This window comes from Chlamydotis macqueenii, chromosome 30 (genome assembly GCF_036417535.1).
Source record: "Chlamydotis macqueenii isolate bChlMac1 chromosome 30, bChlMac1.mat, whole genome shotgun sequence".
Taxonomy (NCBI): Eukaryota; Metazoa; Chordata; class Aves; order Otidiformes; family Otididae; genus Chlamydotis; species Chlamydotis macqueenii.
Window position 1 is genome coordinate 324222 of NC_141585.1, and position 19236 is coordinate 343457.

The 19236-nt window shown below is 64.5% G+C and overlaps 4 protein-coding genes across 4 annotated transcripts; 2 read left to right on the forward strand and 2 right to left on the reverse strand.

Moving 5' to 3' along the window:
• Positions 1–585: 585 nt before the first annotated feature.
• On the reverse strand, positions 586–10347 carry PIN1 (peptidylprolyl cis/trans isomerase, NIMA-interacting 1). Its single transcript, XM_086769111.1, has 4 exons — positions 10225–10347; positions 7100–7300; positions 3757–3867; positions 586–1741 (listed from the first exon to the last, which is right to left on the reverse strand). Exons 1-4 carry the CDS (start codon positions 10280–10282, stop codon positions 1632–1634), a joined length of 480 nt encoding a protein of 159 aa, XP_086625237.1. The 5' UTR covers positions 10283–10347; the 3' UTR covers positions 586–1631.
• Positions 10348–10579: 232 nt separating this feature from the next.
• On the reverse strand, positions 10580–12080 carry UBL5 (ubiquitin like 5). The gene is made up of 5 exons (XM_086769114.1): positions 11984–12080; positions 11805–11866; positions 11622–11705; positions 11508–11545; positions 10580–10777 (listed from the first exon to the last, which is right to left on the reverse strand). Exons 2-5 carry the CDS (start codon positions 11858–11860, stop codon positions 10734–10736), a joined length of 222 nt encoding a protein of 73 aa, XP_086625240.1. The 5' UTR covers positions 11861–11866; positions 11984–12080; the 3' UTR covers positions 10580–10733.
• FBXL12 (F-box and leucine rich repeat protein 12) lies at positions 12012–14585 on the forward strand. Its single transcript, XM_086769112.1, has 3 exons — positions 12012–12201; positions 12280–12352; positions 13291–14585. Exons 1-3 carry the CDS (start codon positions 12101–12103, stop codon positions 14062–14064), a joined length of 948 nt encoding a protein of 315 aa, XP_086625238.1. The 5' UTR covers positions 12012–12100; the 3' UTR covers positions 14065–14585.
• Positions 14586–15707: 1122 nt separating this feature from the next.
• Positions 15708–18519, forward strand: LOC104477226 (hepatic lectin-like). The gene is made up of 6 exons (XM_086769079.1): positions 15708–15810; positions 16598–16705; positions 17133–17207; positions 17372–17523; positions 17899–18011; positions 18175–18519. Exons 1-6 carry the CDS (start codon positions 15768–15770, stop codon positions 18308–18310), a joined length of 627 nt encoding a protein of 208 aa, XP_086625205.1. The 5' UTR covers positions 15708–15767; the 3' UTR covers positions 18311–18519.
• Positions 18520–19236: the final 717 nt, after the last annotated feature.

A 19236-nucleotide genomic window follows, 5' to 3' on the forward strand; every position in this document is an offset into this window, starting at 1 on the left:
TGCAGCTGCAAAAGGACACCCGGCTGCTGCTGCTTTCGCTCTGTCACCACATTTCCAGCGAGGCGACACCTCTGCCTGCCTCGATTTCCCTTTGAGCCCGCGATACCGCACGGCTACTGGTAATTTTTCTTTTTGAAGCTCTCACCTGCCCATCACCCCGAGCTGGATACATATTTTTTTTAAAATCGATGTGTAGCTATGGAAACCAACTTTTCTCCGACGGGCCAGAGCCTTCCATCTCCCCAGCACAAGCAGAACGGCCAGCGACGGTCGGAGGTTTACCCCCCCTGACGTAACGCCATGCACCAGGATATAAACAGCTCTTAGGAAATACGGCATCGCCTCGATGCAGAGCGGGAGAACCCGACGGCAAGAGAATCAAGAATCTGAGCCCAGACCGAAAGACAAACTGGGACGAGTTTTTCTCAGTGCCATGCCAGCCACACTTCCATTTTAGGATTAAAAAAAAAAACAACCCAGCAAGAGCCAACTCAGCACACGCTGCAGATGTTCTTGTTTGTTCTGACAGAAGCCACGCGATCTCCGCAGGTAAAGGAGGAGAAAAAATCAACACCAGAGCTCTGGAACGTTTAATTGGAGAGGGCTTTATTTTCTGCTGAAGAAACTGGAACTACACAGCTGGATTGCACCGGACCAAAGCTGGGATATGGGTTTTTTTTTTCCATTTTTATTTCGCTAAACATAAGCAATGCGGTGTAACTGGAAAATGATGACTGACAGCGTTCAAAGCACAAGTGGATGGAGAGGAGCTTGAGGAAACCAAACAAAAACCAGCCCGCTCGCTACCTACGTACCGCTACGCAGCTCGGGCTGGCTCGTCTTCCTGCAGGGGAACTACTGGCCGCTAGCCTCTCTCGTTTGTGTTCAGAACCAAAAGGCATCTTCAAGTTTTAGAGTCAAAGCAACGGCGGGAGCGGAGGGGGCTCCCGCGCCACCACGCGACGGGGCAGAGGGACCATCCCCACCGAGACAGCTGTGCTACGGGAAGCTACGGACGGACACCGAGGGACGGCTGCCCCGCGCCGAGCCGGCTCCTCGCTTGCCATCTGACGGCCAACTTACGAATGTAAACCGGTTCTGCGAGCCAGGAGGCCGGACCGCAGAGCAAACAGCGTCCGTTGGGGTTACAAACACGCGTGCGGGAGGCCGGGGGCGCGCTCCGCCGCAGCGCCGGAGTTCACACGCCGGTTCGCCGCCCTCAGCGCCGTGCTGCAATAAATACTCGGCGTCTCTACCGGGGGGAGGCGGGAAGCGCTGAAGTGGGACCTCTAGCACTGATGGCTCCTGGGCTCGGGAGACACGTCAGCACGGCTCAAGCAGCTGTGGCATGCCAAAAACGTCGGGTTTAACATCCTCTCTGCTTACGAAAGATGCGACTGCCTTACTCTGGTTGTGCCCTCACCCTTGGCTAACCACGCGTCTCTGCAGGTGACAAACAGTGTGTCAGGTGCCACGGGAGAGACTGAGATATGAAATGAGCGGTTTTTTTTTTCTTTAAACTGGATATGAAGTTCATTTGGGAGAGTGCAGGGTTGGAGTAGGTTTTGGTTGGTTTTTTTTTTTTCCTGTCTTCTCCGCGCCCTTTCCTTTCTACGTGTCACCAAGGCACTTTACTCTGTGCGTAGGATGATGTGGATCCCTGATTCTGTGAAAACTGGTCCGCTCATCTCGCCAGCCCTCAGCGCAAACGAGGCGTCTTCAAAAGGCTTCTGCATCTGACCTGCAGAGAGCAGACACCAGAAAGTTCAATTAAGCTCGGCAGCGAACAGAAGATCTTTGCGAGCAAGCAAGCCTCGACTGAAGACAGCTTCCAGGCAAACAACAAAGCCACCAATTAAGGGGGTGTTTGTTTTCATCTGCCCGCAGAAGATGACTCAAAACAACCCATTCACACACTCACGTACACAGACTTTTTTCTTTTTTAAACCGGGGGGGGGGGGGGGGGGGGGCGGGGTTTGTTCGGATCCCGCAGACATCAGCGCAGCGGGGAAAGCCGCTGGGAGAGCTGCAGGCCCAAAGCGCAGAGGAAAACCTGCGCGCGTTCCCCCTTCCAGCCTCGTGTGCGCTCCGGGCGCGCAGGGAGAACGGCCGCGGTGCGCGTTACCAGCCGCACCGAATAATTCCCGAGGCACAGGCGGATAATGTCACGGCTAGATAAGAACTGCTCTGCGGGCTGCGGTGGCGGAGTTTCAGCAGGCTTGGTGATCCCGGCTCAGGAAAGCCAAGAGGCGCTCGCAGGAAGGACCCCGCGGGGGGGTTCGCTGACAAAACTACGACAGCTCTGCAGAGAGGCTGAAGGAACGAGCCGCACCACTGCGCAGCCAGAACAATTCGAGCCAAGAGGAGAGACGCCAGCCTCCGTGGCAGGAGGGGGCTGCAGAAAGCTTCCAGGCAGCCTGACAGCTAGGGATCTCTTGCAAACCGAACCTTCCCGACCTCCCAAAGACCACGCAGCGCCGGTGCGCCGCACCCGGCCCAGCAGCACCTCCAGAACGCGTGTTCCGTTTCAGGCCCCCCAGCCTCCCACTCCCCTTTCTCCAGCAAGGCAGCTAGATGCCGTAAAGGATGCTCCCGTTCCTCCCTTGCAGGATCAGTAACAGCTTCAGCTCGGCGTTTTCTCCTTCCAAAAAAAGTGTTTTATTCCTGAGGCGACCTGCCTTTCCAGAGTTTTGCTTCTCTCACGTCAGCTTTCAGACGGATTGCCAGCAGCTCGCCGGGCTCACGAGCTCCAGCGGCAAAGCCAGGGTCGTTCACCGCCAGGCAGACCTGCCTCGTCACCTGCATTTTTCGGTTATTTTCCATCTGGAGCTGAAACCTTTACCTCAGACGAGGTAACAGCCTCCCTGCTACGCCACAGTGGTCTTCCTCGAGCAGAAACGTGACTTATTTGAAGGGTTTCAGGGAGACAAATTGAAATGTTTTAATAGCTTCACCTCCGAAGTAGCCAGTGCTCCGAGTTCCAACAAATTACATTTTCAGCCCAGGGAAAAAAAAAAAGAAAGGAAAAGAAAAAAGAGGCAGAGAGGGGGATGGAGCGACAGCGCAGGGGTTTGGCCACCACGCGTGGTTCCAATGCCATCTAGTGGGAGCTGGCTCTTGCAACATTCCTGTACATTTTTGGTGCAGCCAGAAAAAAAAATAAATAAATTTTCCACAAAGAGCACAACGAGCTGAGGATCTGCCGAACCCCAAACAGCGGGCACAGCACCCGGGGATTAATCATCTACAACAAAACATCCCTGCTCAGCCCTGAACATCGTAGCCGTGCTGCTGACATCACGGCTTTCTGTCCCCCTCCCAGTGCAAGCACTGCAAAAAGCATTCACAGGCTCAAGCAGGAGAGGTTCCGAGTGTCTGCTCCCCCTCCCAAAGCCGCTTCCTCCCACCCCAGCAAATTTCATTAACGAGGCAGCAACCACGAGCGGTTTGCTGGCTCTGCCTCGCTGCGCCCATCAATAACTCCGTCACACAGTCTCTGCCGAAACGACGGGCTGCGATCTGGCCTCGTTCCCGCAGTTCGTTAATAGCTCGCTCCCTGAAGATCAGAATGCCCGACCACTCCTGGGGCGTGCCGGCACCTCCCGCCCCGCGCGTCGCCTCGCACACAAATCCCTTTCCATGTTCACTCCCCCGGCCGCGGGGCGCCTCATCCAATCCCACCCCCGGCCAGGAACAACAGCGCCGGCCCGCCGATCTCCACCCGACGCTCCCGTCGCCGGGCTGAGTGCGACTCACCTCTTCCGAACGCACCCAGATCGCCTCCCGCTTTCGCCGAGCTGCAGTCGCTGAACTGGGAAGCCAGAGACTCAAAATCCTCTTCTCCCGATTTTATCTTCTGGATGTAGCCTGGAAATGCAGGGAATAACTCAGTCAGGTGAAGGAAAAATGGGGAAAACAACCCCAAAACCTCATCTTAAGCATCACGTTTCCATCTTTGCGCTGCGGTCCGTTTCTATTTAAGCCTCCGTTCAATTAAAAGAAGGCGACTCCACCTACGACTACTGCTGAAGCACGGGCTTCAAAGCAGCAACCTGCGCAACCGGACCCTGGTGGACACGGCCCCGCTCCTCGCGGGGGGCTGGACTGGGTGGGCTTCGACGGTCCCATCCCCCCCACACCAGGCCGCGATTCTGCAGAGCTTTTGGTTTCCGAAGGTTCACCTCAGCAGAAGGCCGAGCACAGAGAATCCCCGAGGAGTGAATTATTGGTCAGGACAGCTCTTTAAAGGGTCGGGTAAGAAATATTCCTAGCCTTAACCGAGCGCTCCGAGCCCTTCCGGACCGGCGCAAATCCCTCTGCTAGCTCCGAACAAGAAAGCCGAGGAGATAGATCGTGTTTTCCAGCCAACAGCTTCGTAACCTGATTGTGGCGCCACTAATTAACGACGCTGACGGCTCTCGGAGACGAGCAAAGCACACACACCCCTCAACGCCGCGCGAGGCAGATTTCCACGGATTCTCGAGACGACGAGGAAATCCTGCGTAGTTTCCCACAACTCGGCCAGCTCCAGTTCCTTCGTTAAGAGGAGCGTAACCACTAATTGAAATCTCGAGGCATCATGGGTCTGACTTGCAGCCAGCCCCCCACCAAAAACGCAACTGAGCACCGGTTGGAAGAAACCTGCACGTATAACGAGCCTGCACTTCGTTAGATAAGCCTCCAAAAGAGAAAAGCAAAGGAAAATTGATCCGAGCGCAGTTTATTCCGGCCGCAAGCAGCGGAAGGTCCCTCCCCGAACGAGGCTCACGCACGTAACCACAGAGCCAGGCTTCATCACGCGGAGGGACGCTCTCGCAGAAGGAAGAGGGTGGGTTCTGCCGCCGGAGGACGGGGAAACGAGCGTTCTCCAGCCGGTTTTAGCGCTGCCTGTTTGCGTACACCCTGCGAGCTACGAAAATATTCCTCAAGGACAGAGCGCAGGTGGCCTCTTCGGAGCTGACACGGCCAGCAGCAACCTAAAAAAAGCAGCTGCCAATTTTTGATTACCTCCTGTACCGCAGCTTGATGCCGGCGAGACCAAAACGAAGGGATTCTCAGCCTCCAGACCGGTCTTCCAGCCCGCAGGCCATCCTGTCAACCGAGGCTGCCCGCGCACAAACAGCCCGCTCGCTGACAAGCCGGAGTTCATCCCCAAAATCCCCGCTCGCACCACCGTAAACGGGTCTCTAACGGCACACAGCCGCCGCGCACGCCGTGCAGAAGCGCCACGGACCGCGGCGTTGGGATACGCCCCGGTGTTAACGTGGCAGCGCGGCCAGGCCGAGGAGGAGAGCGTCCACGTTTATCTCCCGAACCGCCTGCCAGGGTTTGGTCAACCACCCCGAGGGAACCTCCAGGCACAAGCGAAAGGGAATAACGGGAGGCGAGCCGAAGAACGGCGACGGCCTGGAACTCGCACACGCGCTTACAAACGCGGCAGAGCCGGCGGCTCACAGGGAGCTCCAGCGGAACGGGGACGCAAGCGGGGAGTTACAGACAACTCCAAACCAGGCAGCGCCACTTCAGAAGCGGGAGAATCCAGCCCCGAAGTCATGCTGCCCTCGGCGGAGAGGAAACGCCACCGCGGAAGGCACAGCGGAGAACCAAGCTGGTGTGCCGCGCAGCACACCGAACCCGAGGAAGATTAATTGCAAGTGAAGCGCAAAGGAGGGCTGAGAGCAGCAGCGGCAGAAGGGCCGACCTACATTACCCGAAACGAAAAGCCTGCTTGGCTCGGCGTGCACAAACAGGCTGGTAAAGAGCAGGGCTCCCTAAATCCACACAGGGGTCGACCTCGGGAAGAAATTACATTTAATTAAGTAATTAAACAACACTAACGCAAGAAACAACGGAGAGAAACGGATCACAAGCCGTAGCTGGCTGGAAACTGGGTTTCTACGCATCAGAGCGGAGAGAGTCCGGAAAAACCTTGAGAGCAAATCCAGCCAGAACCCCCAGTGCCTCTCGCCCGGCGCCAGCCCTTCCCAGGAAGCCACCACAAAATAATTAATCACCAGCTGACCTTCCCGGGAGGGGCGTTCGCGGGGGACAGCCGCGGACAGAACGGCGGGGAGGGCGGCCTGGGGTTTTTTTCCCCATGGTATTCCCAGCAGGTAGCGAAGAACCGCGGCGTCTCAACGGAAATCCCGCAAACAGAGCGAGAACGGCGCGAGCCGCGTCCCGAAAACGCCATCCAGGCTCCTACGGAGCCCGCCCCGCCATGCCTCTCCGGAGACAGGAGGACAAGCCGCCCTTCCAAAAACACAAACGGTTTAGCCTCTCCGCGCTGCCCTGCTAACGAACATCGCACCAGGAGACGGGTCTACAAGTTTTATTCCTTAAAAAAAAAATAAAATAAATAAAGAGAGAGCCAGACAGAATTCGCAGCTTAGCTGAAATGTCTCAATCTCTTCATCTCTCCTCAACTCGCTCGGCGCAGACCTCTGCGTCCCGCTTTCCCGCCGCTCTAACCCAACGGAGACAATTCCCGAAGGAAATTCCCCTCTGCGGGAATTCGTTGAACCTCCCCCTTCCCAAAAGGTGGCGAGCAGATCCCACCTGCTGGCCACCGGCATTTCCGAAAATTCACTGAGGACCGATCCGAACCTCGCCTCGCCACACGCCAGCGCGCTCCGGGAGCGGCCCGAGCCGATCTGCACGGCCTCGTGCAAGGCTCGGCCCCTCTCAAAGCAGCTTTCATGCAGAGGTTATGTAGAACTTACTCTAAGTTGCTGCCAGGGCAGGGACTCAAGTGACATGAAATACAAAGAAGTGTTTAAAGAACGTTTGTTTCAGCTTTAAATGATTTTATTTTTAACATTAAAATACACATTTACACGGAAAATACAAACAAACCTCTGAAACAACGTCACAAAAAAAAAAAAAAAACACACCAGGAAGGGGGAGGCGCGGGGGCCGGGGCCTATCTCTGCGCCACTTAATCGCACGGCAAAACCGCTTCTGCGCGCGGCCGCACGCGAACGTCCGCGGCCAAACCGCTGCGGCAAGTTCAGGACGCACCGCGCCGCGGTTTTGGCCTTTAAAGGGACTTTTCCCCTGCAACAGCACCACATTCTCTCCCTCTCCTGCATTTACTTGCCGTTTATGAGCTCCAGCGCCTCGTCTTTGGTCCGCGTGATCTTCTCCTGCCGCCACGACGAGGGCCTGCGGGACTGGTTGTGCTTCACCAGGAGGTGCGAACACCGCACCTTGCTGGGCTCGCCCTGCCCGTTCTTCCCGCTGCCACTGGGCCGCTCCCACTGGCTGGCGTTCGTGATGTGGTTGAAGTAATAAACGCGGCCTGCGGGCAGAGAGAGCGGCCGGGGTTAAAAAAAAAAAAAACAGGCAGGCCCCGAGAATCAGCTGCTTGACCGCGAGAACCGGTTTCTGACCCCCAGAACCAGCTTCTTGACCCCCAAAACCAGCTTCTTGACCCCCAAAACCAGTTTCTTGACCCCCAAAACCAGCTTCTGACCCCAAGAATCAGCTGCTTGACCGCGAGAACCGGTTTCTGACCCCCAGAACCAGCTTCTGACCCCCAGAACCAGCTGCTTGACCCCAAAGGCACGGAACGCTAGCTTTCTGCGTGCGCCGGGCCGCGTCCACGCCCTCAGCTCCCACACAGGAGGCAGGAAACCGGGCTTTACAGCTCCGCAGCATCTCCCACGCCAGCGTTTCGGTCCAAGCGAGGGCCCCACGCGGGAGCGGGCCCCGGCTGCCGTTCCCCTTCCCGACGCTCGCGCCGATCGGCGGCAAAACGCCCCCCTCACGGCATCGACCGGGGCGATGGCCGCTTTCTGCTAGCGAATCGTCCCTCCCAAAGCTCTCCGCCGGAGCTAGGAGCGGACGAGGACTCCAGAAAAACGCCAAGCGAGCCAAGGTGAGGGATCGCGACGGCCGAGCCGTGCGCTGCGGCCAGGGAAGCCGCGACCTGGCCGCAAAGGGTGCGGGTTCCCGGTTGCGATCCCGACCGACAGCCTAGACCGGCAAACTCCAGGCAGCCACGCAGCTCGCGCCCCCCAGGACCTTCAGCCACGGCGGTTGCGGCAGAGGAGGGGCTCACGCAGACCCCACCTCTCCCTCGCCGTCCCCGCCACCAGTAAAACCAGCTGAGCAGCCACGCTGAAGGGCACAGCTTGGAGCGGCTTCTGAGCCAGCCAGCCTGGGAAGCTCTCGCCGCAGAGGACAAAGCTTCTCCCCACCTTCCCTGCAGCCCCTTTGGGCACCGGGAGCCGCTCTCGGGCCTCCCCGGAGCCTCCTCTTCTCCAGGCCGAGCCGCCCCAGCCCTCCCAGCGCAGCAGCCCCAGCCCTCCCAGCGCAGCAGCCCCAGCCCTCCCAGCGCAGCAGCCCCAGCTCTCCCAGCGCAGCAGCCCCAGCCCTCCCAGCGCAGCAGCCCCAGCCCTCCCAGCGCAGCAGCCCCAGCCCTCCCAGCGCAGCAGCCCCAGCCCTCCCAGCGCAGCAGCCCCAGCCCTCCCAGCGCAGCAGCCCCAGCCCTCCCAGCGCAGCAGCCCCAGCCCTCCCAGCGCAGCAGCCCCAGCCCTCCCAGCGCAGCAGCCCCAGCCCTCCCAGCGCAGCAGCCCCAGCCCTCCCAGCGCAGCAGCCCCAGCCCTCCCAGCGCAGCAGCCCCAGCCCTCCCAGCGCAGCAGCCCCAGCCCTCCCAGCGCAGCAGCCCCAGCCCTCCCAGCGCAGCAGCCCCAGCCCTCCCAGCGCAGCAGCCCCAGCCCTCCCAGCGCAGCAGCCCCAGCCCTCCCAGCGCAGCAGCCCCAGCCCTCCCAGCGCAGCAGCCCCAGCCCTCCCAGCGCAGCAGCCCCAGCCCTCCCAGCGCAGCAGCCCCAGCCCTCCCAGCGCAGCAGCCCCAGCCCTCCCAGCGCAGCAGCCCCAGCCCTCCCAGCGCAGCAGCCCCAGCCCTCCCAGCGCAGCAGCCCCAGCCCTCCCAGCGCAGCAGCCCCAGCCCTCCCAGCGCAGCAGCCCCAGCCCTCCCAGCGCAGCAGCCCCAGCCCTCCCAGCGCAGCAGCCCCAGCCCTCCCAGCGCAGCAGCCCCAGCCCTCCCAGCGCAGCAGCCCCAGCCCTCCCAGCGCAGCAGCCCCAGCCCTCCCAGCGCAGCAGCCCCAGCCCTCCCAGCGCAGCAGCCCCAGCCCTCCAGCGCAGCAGCCCCAGCCCTCCCAGCGCAGCAGCCCCAGCCCTCCCAGCGCAGCAGCCCCAGCCCTCCCAGCGCAGCAGCCCCAGCCCTCCCAGCGCAGCAGCCCCAGCTCTCCCAGCGCAGCAGCCCCAGCCCTCCCAGTAGAGCAGCCCCAGCCCTCCCAGTAGAGCAGCCCAGCCCTCCCAGTAGAGCAGCCCCAGCCCTCCCAGTAGAGCAGCCCCAGCCCTCCCAGTAGAGCAGCCCCAGCCCTCCCAGTAGAGCAGCCCCAGCCCTCCCAGCGCAGCAGCCCCAGCCCTCCCAGTAGAGCAGCCCCAGCCCTCCCAGTAGAGCAGCCCCAGCCCTCCCAGCGCAGCAGCCCCAGCCCTCCCAGTAGAGCAGCCCCAGCCCTCCCAGCGCAGCAGCCCCAGCTCTCCCAGTAGAGCAGCCCCAGCTCTCCCAGCGCAGCAGCCCCAGCCCTCCCAGCGCAGCAGCCCCAGCCCTCCCAGTAGAGCAGCCCCAGCCCTCCCAGCGCAGCAGCCCCAGCCCTCCCAGTAGAGCAGCCCCAGCCCTCCCAGTAGAGCAGCCCCAGCCCTCCCAGCGCAGCAGCCCCAGCCCTCCCAGTAGAGCAGCCCCAGCCCTCCCAGTAGAGCAGCCCCAGCTCTCCCAGCGCAGCAGCCCCAGCTCTCCCAGCGCAGCAGCCCCAGCCCTCCCAGCGCAGCAGCCCCAGCCCTCCCAGTAGAGCAGCCCCAGCCCTCCCAGTAGAGCAGCCCCAGCCCTCCCATCACCTGCGTGGCCTCCTCCGGCCCCTCTCCACCAGCTCCCCGTCCCGCCGGGGCTGGGGGCTGCAGAGCCGGAGCAGGGTGGGTCCGGCAGAGCGGAGCAGAGGGGCAGGGGTCGTGTGTCCCCCGGACTCCCCCCGCCCACGCTGCTCTGCGGTTGGCTTTCGGGGCCCCCAGCCACCGGCACGACCCCCGGCCGTGCCCCCGCCCCCCCACCGCCCCCCAGGCCCCGCTCCGCCGCCCCCAGGCCTCGCCCCTCGCCGAGGCCCAACCCCCTCCCCGCCCCGGGAAGCGGGCGCTCCCGCAGCCCCTCCCGCACCACCGTACCGGAGCTGCGGCTCATGCGTTTCTCCCAGCCCGCGGGCAGCTTCTCCTCCTCCGCCATCTTCCCTCGGCAGCGCCTCACCGCACCGGGCCCGGCCCCATTGGCGCGGGGGAAAGGGGGCCGGCCGGACCCACCCCTCTCCCTCCGCCCCCATTGGTCAGAGAGACGGCAGAGCCCGCCCGCCGCGCGCTGCCATTGGTGAAAGCGCCCGCCCGTCCGGTCCTCATTGGCTGCGGACTGGGAGGGTGGGGGGGTCCGCATTGAGGCGGAAGCGGCGGCGGGCACGTGACGCGAGGCCGGACGGTGGCCGCGGAGGGGCAGAAAGCCCGCAGAGGGGAAAGAACCGCAACCAGAAAGTGGAGAAAGACGTTTATTATAAACCAGTTTAACGCTCCGGGGCAGCTACAGCACGTTCAGAGCTTCAACACGGCTCCAGCTCGGCCATACTGCGGGGGGGGGTCAGGGGAAGCCGGGATCGCGGTGGGGGAGGAACCGGGAGGGGCGGCGGCCGCTACTGGTAGTAGAGCTCCAGGTTCATGCCGTCGTGGATCTCGTCTGGCGGCCCCAGTGAAGGGAAAGGGCGGCGATCGACGCGAGGAGGGGCAGGGCGGCGGCCCCCCCCGGTCGCTGTGAACCCCCCCACCCCGGCAGCTGTGACCCACCCCCCCCCCTCCCCGGTAGCTGTGACCCCCCCCCCGGTAGCTGTGACCCACCCCCCCCCCTCCCCGGTAGCTGTGACCCCCCCCCGGTAGCTGTGACCCCCCACCCCGGTAGCTGTGACCCCCCACCCCGGTAGCTGTGACCCCCCCCGCCGGTCGCTGTGAACCCCCCCGCCCTCCCCGGTAGCTGTGACCCCCCCCCGCCGGTCGCTGTGACCCCCCCCCCACCGGTCGCTGTGAACCCCCCCGCCCTCCCCGGTAGCTGTGACCCCCCCCCCGCCGGTAGCTGTGACCCCCCACCCCGGTCGCTGTGACCCCCCCCCGCCCTCCCCGGTAGCTGTGAACCCCCTCCCCCGCCGGTCGCTGTGACCCCCCCCCGCCGGTCGCTGTGAACCCCCGCCGCCGGTCGCTGTGAACCCCCCCGCCGGTCGCTGTGACCCCCCACCCTCCCCGGTAGCTGTGAACCCCCCCACCCCGGTAGCTGTGACCCCCCCCGCCGGTCGCTGTGACCCCCCCCCGGTAGCTGTGACCCCCCCGCCCTCCCCGGTAGCTGTGACCCCCCCCCCGCCGGTCGCTGTGAACCCCCTCCCCCGCCGGTCGCTGTGACCCCCCCCGCAGAAGGATACAGTCGCCCAGCGTGACGTGATCCTTAAAAATGGTGTACCTGCGGGGGCGGAGCACGCGGCTGTGGGGCGGGCGGGGCCGGGGCCGCCCCGCGCCCCCCCCGGCCCCCCACTCACCATTTCTTGAGGACGATTTTGTCCCAGCGCGTCCCGGTTTGCGCCGCGATCAGCTTCTTCAGGTCGCGGATGGAGTCCTCGGTGCTGGCGGGGCCGTTAAAGAAAAACGGGGGCGGCACCGAGGAAACCCCCGCTCCCGCCCCGCGCCCCCCCTCCCCAAAAACGCCGCTCCCGCCAGGATACTTGCATTTCACCCGCACCTTCTTGCCCAGGCGGTCGTTGCAGACCACTTCGATCATGGCGGCCTTCACCCGGGAGGGAACGACAGGGGGTGAGGCCCGGGGAGGGGCCGAGGGGCCCCGGCGGGGAGGAAAAGGGTTAAAAACGGGGCGGGGGGGGGGGGGGAGCCCTCCGGTACCCACCGAGCTCCGCGTCACCCCGCCGCCGCCGCCGTCTCCGAACCGGAAGCTCCCGAGCGTTCTGCCGGAAGCGGAAGTGACGAAGTGACGCGCAGCCTCGTTGTGGCAGAGGCAGCCAAGATGGCGGAGGCGGCGGCCGGGCAGCTGCCGGCGCTACCGGACGCGGTGCTGCTGCAGGTTCTGGAGCTGCTGCCGCTGCGGGACCGGCTGCGGGCGGCCAGGTGGGACCCCCCCGCGCCCCGGTAGCGGCGCCGGGGCCGGCCGCCTCCCCGCCCGGCGCTGATCCCGCCTCCCCGCAGGGTCTGCCGCTGGTGGCAGCAGCTGGCGCTGGACAGGGCGGTGTGGAGATCCGTGGATCTGAGGCCGCACCGGGTACGGGCCGCCCCGGGAAATCTCCCCGCTGCGAGCAGGGGGCGGAGATGCGGCGGAGGGGGGTGGGAAGGGGGGGAGATCACTGCGAGCAGGGGGCTGAGGGGGCCGGGGGTCCCCCCGGGGGCTGAGGTCGCAGAGCCGTGGAACAGTTTGGGTCGGGAGGGAGCTCCCCGCTGCGGCTGGGGGGCTGGAACGGGGGGCAGGAACCCCCAGTGCCATCAGCGGGCTGGGATGGGGGGGGCAGGAACCCCCAGTGCCATCAGGGGGCTGGGGTGGGGGGTGGGATCCCCCAGTGCCATCAGCGGGCTGGGGTGGGGGGCGGGATCCCCCCAGTGCCATCAGGGGGCTGGGGTGGGGGGCGGGATCCCCCCAGTGCCATCAGGGGGCTGGGGTGGGGGGCGGGATCCCCCCAGTGCCATCAGGGGGCTGGGATGGGGGGGGCGGGATCCCCCCAGTGCCATCAGCGGGCTGGGATGGGGGGCGGGATCCCCCCAGTGCCATCAGGGGGCTGGGGTGGGGGGCGGGATCCCCCCAGTGCCATCAGCGGGCTGGGATGGGGGGCGGGATCCCCCCAGTGCCATCAGGGGGCTGGGATGGGGGGCGGGATCCCCCCAGTGCCATCAGCGGGCTGGGGTGGGGGGCGGGATCCCCCCAGTGCCATCAGGGGGCTGGGATGGGGGGCGGGATCCCCCAGTGCCATCAGGGGGCTGGGGTGGGGGGTGGGATCCCCCCAGTGCCATCAGGGGGCTGGGATGGGGGGCGGGATCCCCCGGGGGCTGACGTCATAGAGCCGCGGAATCCTGGAAGGCGTTGTGCGGGAAGGGAGCTGTCGGAGCCCGGTCGCGGGGGAAGCTCCCCGCTGCAGGCGGGAGACGGGGGGAGGGTCGGGGGTGCCGCCGCCCCCGCCGCCCGGGCACAGGCCCCTTTCTCGCCCCCAGATCAGCTCGCGGACGCTGTGGCGCCTGGTGCGGCGGCAGCTCCCGGACAGCCTGCGCGCGCTGTGGCTGCGGGGGCGGCTGTGCCGCGGGGACAAGGGGCGGCTGCTGTCGCCGGCGCTGCTGGCCGCCCTGGGCGAGCGCTGCCCCCGGCTCCGGCGCCTGTGCCTGACGGAGACCGACCTGCGCCCCGTCCCCTACGAGAGCCTCCCCACCTCGCTCACCACGCTGGAGCTGAGCCGCTGCGAAATCCCCACCGCCTGGTTCCGCAGCTGCGCCGCCGGCGCGCTGCCCTGCCTGCAGCACCTCGTGGTCGCCAACGTCCCCGCCTTTCTCGATCACCACCTGCTGAACATCTCCTGCCGGAGCCGCCTGAAGACGCTGAGCCTTTCCGGCACCTACCGCCTCACGGACGCCGGGATCCGGGCAGCCGCTCCCTACTTGGAGGAGCTGGAGCGCCTGGAGCTGCGCCACTGCGTCATCGGCGACTGCGCCCTGCAGCTTGCGGGGCGGCACATGAGGCGCCTGCGCTCCCTGGAAATCGGCGACGCCTGCTCCCCGACCAACGCCGGCCTGGCCCGCCTGGCGCCGCTGCGGCGCCTGGAGACGCTCAGCCTGGACCTGTGCCACCGGATCTCCCCCGCCGCCGCGCTGGCCCTGTGCCGGGCGCTGCCGCAGCTCAGGAACCTCCGGCTGCTCGGCGCTCGCTTCGAAGACGAAGTCATCGAGAAAATCCGGGCCGGTTTGCCGCGGGGCAGCTTCTCGCACGCTCCGTGACGCGCGGCCCCGGAGCAGCAGGGCTGCGCCGCTCGTTTCTCCACCTTTTTGGGGGAAGCCCGGGAGCTGCTCCGCGGATTTTTTTTGGCACGGAATTTTTGTTGGGGTTCAAACAGCAAGTTTGGAATTTGAAATGTTTCGGTGGGAATTTAGTTTGGGTGGGATTCCCCCCTCCTCCCTTTGCCCTGGCGCGGGGGCAAGAAAAACCGCTGGGGAGCGGCCGGCCTCGGGGAATCCCGCCGCCGAGCCCGCTCCTCTTCCCCCGCTCCCGACTCCGGCGCTCCGGTCGCTCCGCGCAGGCGTTTCGGTGACGGGGCTCCCTGAGCGCCCGCTCCCAGGGGCCCCGCGTCCCGTCTGGGGGGCGACGTGACAGGTTCGGCGTCGGCGGCCGCGATGCCTCGTCGCCGTCCGCGCGCTCCTCCCCGCGGCGCCGGAGAACCCGCGCCTGCCGACGTTCGCGGGGCTGTTTGTGCGCCACGTGTGGTGTTGATTCAATAAAATGCTCTGTTCACGCTTCCGCCGGTGTGAGAGCGTGCGCGGAATCCTCGTTAGCGGCCGGTCGTTGTGCCCCGGCCTCCTTTCTGTCCTCACGCGCGGCCTCGGTGGAGCCGCGGGGCGGACAACCAGCGGCGCGCCGCTCCGGCTCCACTTTGGAACGCGTCCCAAGGCCGCCGGCCGAACCGCCGCCGCCCCGGAGATCTGCGCGGGGCAATCGGCCTTACTAAAAACTGCGAGCGCCGCCTGTCCCCGCGAGGGTAAAACAGCAAAGGGGAAAATTAGAAACAGGGAAAAACAAAATAAAATAAATCAATCCCTCCGTCAGCGGAGGCGCGGCTCGTGCGGCGAGAACCTCGACGCGCGCTCGGAACGGCAGCCGCGAGCTCGGGCGGCACAGGGCTGCCCGGGCGGGAGGGGAGCCGTAAACACGGGACGACCGCGGACGGGAAAGCTGCCCCGGAACCGTCGGCGCCGCTTCCGCCTCACGCGGAGCCCTCCGGAGCCGCCCTAAAGCCGCCCTAAAGCCCAGCCGGTTGTTGTTGTGAACGCAGAATAAAGCTCGGGACAGCCAGCCGGCCTCGCGGCGAGGCCAGCGCGTGGGGCGGAGGGCGGCAAAACCCTGAAACCACCGGGAAAAGCGAGAAAGGCCCCAAAATGTCCGGGGTTTCCGTTCCTGCGGGGAGTAATGAACCCCTAACTGGTGAGGGGCTGCGACGCCTCCGTCGCACACCGGTCTATGTGACACACTTTCTATATTTTTACGTATTTCGGCTGCTTTGCCAGGCCCAGACCCATTTTATTTCCGGGGGGAGCGCGTCTGCCCGTGCCCCCGGCCCCGCTTTCCGCCCCAAAGGCCGTTTCCTCCTTCCCAGAGCCGCTCGTTTCCGCGCCTGGGGGAAACCCCTACGGAAAGTTGGGAATTTTCCCGTTTTCCCTCCGAAGGGATGGGGGAGGGTTACAAAAAAAGGGCGCCCAGCTTGGTTGGGGAGAAAACCCCCGGACAGAGGATCTGCTGGACGTGGGCGCAGTCCAAGCTGCCGTTTTGAGGACAGACCAATGGGACGCGGCCCGAAAACACGCCGGTTAAATTATAACCCTGGGCCCGAACGTCCCGAGGGGGCCGCGAGCTCTCCGGCCCAGAGGTCCCGGTGACGAACCCGCGGCCGCCTTCGCCCCGAGCCGCCCCGCCGCCGGAGCTCGCCGGGATGGACGAGGAACGCCTCCACGACGACCTGCGCATTTTTAAAGGTGAGCGTCCGCCACCGCGGCGCCCCAGCCGCCCACCGCGGGGAGACGGGCGGCGCGGCCGCGTCCCGGCCTTTCTCCGCCAGCGCGCTTGGTTCCTGAGGGAGAGGAAGGGCTGGGCTTGCCTTCCTCCTCTACTTACGCCCTTCGGCTGATGAGCTCTGGCGGGGTTAATTGGTTGGAGCTGGTCCCGGGTGTGGGCTGCGCTGCTGGGGGTGCCCAAGCGGCCACACCTGAGAGGGGTCGGCCTTGGAAAGGGCCCGGAGCAAAGCTACGCTCTTCCCGGAGCCTTCCCCAGTCGAGCTCCCCAAAACGAGCGGCCCTGCGCGCCTCCCGAGGCCGATCCGCGGGACCCGAGGGCGTTTCCGAGGTCCAGCCCCTCCACGAAGGGCTCCTGGTGTCAGCGGGGACAGCAACGAGCCCTCCAGGCCGCCCAGGGAGCCCTTTCCCGTGTGACAGGGCGGCCTGGAGCGTTTAAAACCGTGCCGCACCCCAAAATACACAGCACGAGCCGAGAATTTCTTTTTATTTCGCGTACGCAGCGCCCGAGGTCGCCTGCCCTGAGCTCAGCGGGGCCCCTCCGGCGCGAACGCAACGTTCCCGTGACCGCCATCCGCGTTGGGGGGCCTCCAGCGCCCCGGCGGGAACGGTCACCAACATTTTGGCTTCTGTGGCAGACAGCTAACCCCTGCGGGTTATTCATTAACCCTTCTATAAACGGAACCAGAAGAGCGCAGACAAAAATCCCGGCGGGGAAATATTTCCACATCTCTCTCGTTTTCTTTTAAAGACAGAAACTTCTTCCAGCAGAAGCTGAGATCCTTCTTCACCGTGTACTTGCTCCTGGCCCTCTCCTTCTTGCTGATCATCACGCTCTTCGCCGTCTCGCTCTCCCGAGGTACGGGGACGCCTTCCAGCTCGCCGGGTAGGCGGGTCGGGCCCAGAGCCACGCGAGGCCGAGGCGCGTGCTGGCGGGCTCTGCGCGTCCTCGTTCCGGAGGGCACGGCGACCGGAGGAGCTGCCAGGCTGTCCCGCGTAGCAACCTCTGACGTCCACGCGACTGTGTATATAAAATAGATACAAATATCCATAAAATCGATTAAATATACATGAATATACAAAAATACATACAATTTATATATTTATAATACATAAAAATATATAAAATGCCGTGTAATCCAAGCTATAAGCCGGTATTTTACATTTCCTGGGATTTCTCTGCGGGAAAAGCCGTCCGCAGCGATTAAACACGGCACAACGAGCATTTTTCGCCTTGCCGGGCTGGGGCGCTCGCTCAGCCAGCGCCTCTCCCTCCCCCGCCTCAGTTTCAGCCGTTTCGTCCAAACTCAACGAGGTGAACCGGGAACGGCCGCACAACTTTTCCAGCAGGGATTTTCTCCGTGAGTCCTGGCTGCCGCCCAAACCCCTTCCCCTCTGCCACCCCGGCACCAGTTTGGCGCGGGAGCGCTGCTGGGAAAACCCTCTCACTGGGACGAGCGGGGCGAGGACCGGCTCGGCGGCCGGCCGGCCCGCCCCACCTCACCCCTCGTTCTCCTCCCGCCAGTGTTCCCCTGCGGTCCCAGCTCCCGGGAATGGGAATACTTCGACGGAAAGTGCTACTACTTCTCGCTGACCAGGCTGAGCTGGTACAAGGCGAAGGCCCAGTGCGAGGAGATGCACTCGCGGCTGGCCGTCATCAACAGCTACGCCAAGCAGGTAAACGGCCTCGGCTCTCGCCCGAATCCTGCCCGCACCCCTCCCGCAGAGCCCCCCGGTAGCTCCCCGCTGCCGTCCCGCGCCCCGACCTCGCTGAGCGCTGGTGCTGCCATCCTGCGCGGCAGCCAGCAGAGAGCAGGCGGAACCCGCTCCGCCTGCGGCCGGGCTGTCCCTATTATCCCTGTTATCCCTGACGGGATGCTCAGGCACAGCACCGGCACCCATCCTGCGCCCCCCCCCCCACGCTGCCGGTGAACAGCCCAGCGCAGGATTGGGCCCCTCCGGCTCCTCCGCGGCGTGAGCGTGGCGCCGAGCCCGCCGTTCGAGGAGCCTTTTCCTGGCGCTTTTCCCTCCTGATCCCTCTCCCCGCTGCAGAATTTTATCATGTTCAGGACAAGGAATGAGCGCTTCTGGATCGGGCTGACGGACGAGAACGCGGAGGGGGAATGGGAGTGGGTCGACGGGACCGACTACAAAACCACCTTCACGTGAGTGCCGCCCCACACTGTGGTGTCGCCCCGAAAGAGCGGGCAGCTCCGCCTGCGCGCCCGTTCCAGCCCCCAGACCTGGTTTCTAGTCTAAGCCTCAGCTAAAACAAGCCCGGTTTAGCCAGTCCCTGCCCTTCTCCCAGTTTAATCCTTCCCTGCCCAGATTTTGGAAGGAGGGAGAGCCCAACAACAGCGAGGACAACGAAGACTGTGCCCACGTCTGGGTCTCCGGGAAGTGGAACGACGTCTACTGCACCTACGAGTGCTACTACGTCTGCGAAAAGCCTCTGCCCAACTGAGCCACGCCGCACTCGGCGCTCTGGCGCGGCAAATCTTCTTTTTCCTTCTTAATTTATACTCCCCGCGTGCCCGCTCCCCGCTCTTCCTCCCCGGCGCGCTGTCCCGAGGAAGAGCGGGGATGGATTTGGATGGATAAGCGATACGCGCAGGAACTCGGGTTCTCCGTGGGGAGCTCAGCCTAATAAAGGACGATTATTGCCCTGGTTAACGAAGCTTCTCTGGCTCCCGGCGTGCGCGGAGGGGTGGGGGTGAGGCAGGGCTGCAGGCGAACGCCGTGTGGGTCAGGCTGGGGACAAACGGGCCCAAATTGGGGATTTGTTGCCCACGGAAGCATCCCAGGAGCGGGACGGGGGCGCCTCCTGCGGTGGCATTGGAGAGGGGGGGGGTTTGGGTGGGCGACAGCAGAGCCGAGCTACGTCCGAGAGGATTTGGCGCCGGCGCCGTGAACGTTCCTGCTCCTAACGGGGTTTGGGGCTGAGGACGGGGCTGCATCTCCTCCGCCAGCTCAAGTCCCTGCCCGCCGATCCCAGTCAAGCAGCTGCGGGACACCAGTAAACACCATTTCCGAGGTGGAAATGAGGTTCGGTTTTCCTGCCAGGGAGAACCCCTTAATTTTAATCCCTTGTCGTTGGATTCCACACGGCAAAACCGCTCCGTGCTTGCTGGTTCCCACACCAAACGCCACCGTGGTTCAGCTCTGCGTCGCGTCACTGGTCACCGACGGGGGCCTGGGGGGCGCGCGCCCTGCCCACGGTGCGTGTAATGCTTATGTGTGTGCATGGGCCGCACACGCGTGTGCGTGCGCGCTGCAAGGTGTGCGTGTGCGCGCTGCGGGGTGTGGGCGTGCCCACGCGTGTCCGTGCACGCTGCGGGGAGCGGGTGGCAGCCACTCTCAGTTTCTCCCTTCCAGGGGTGCCCAGCCGTG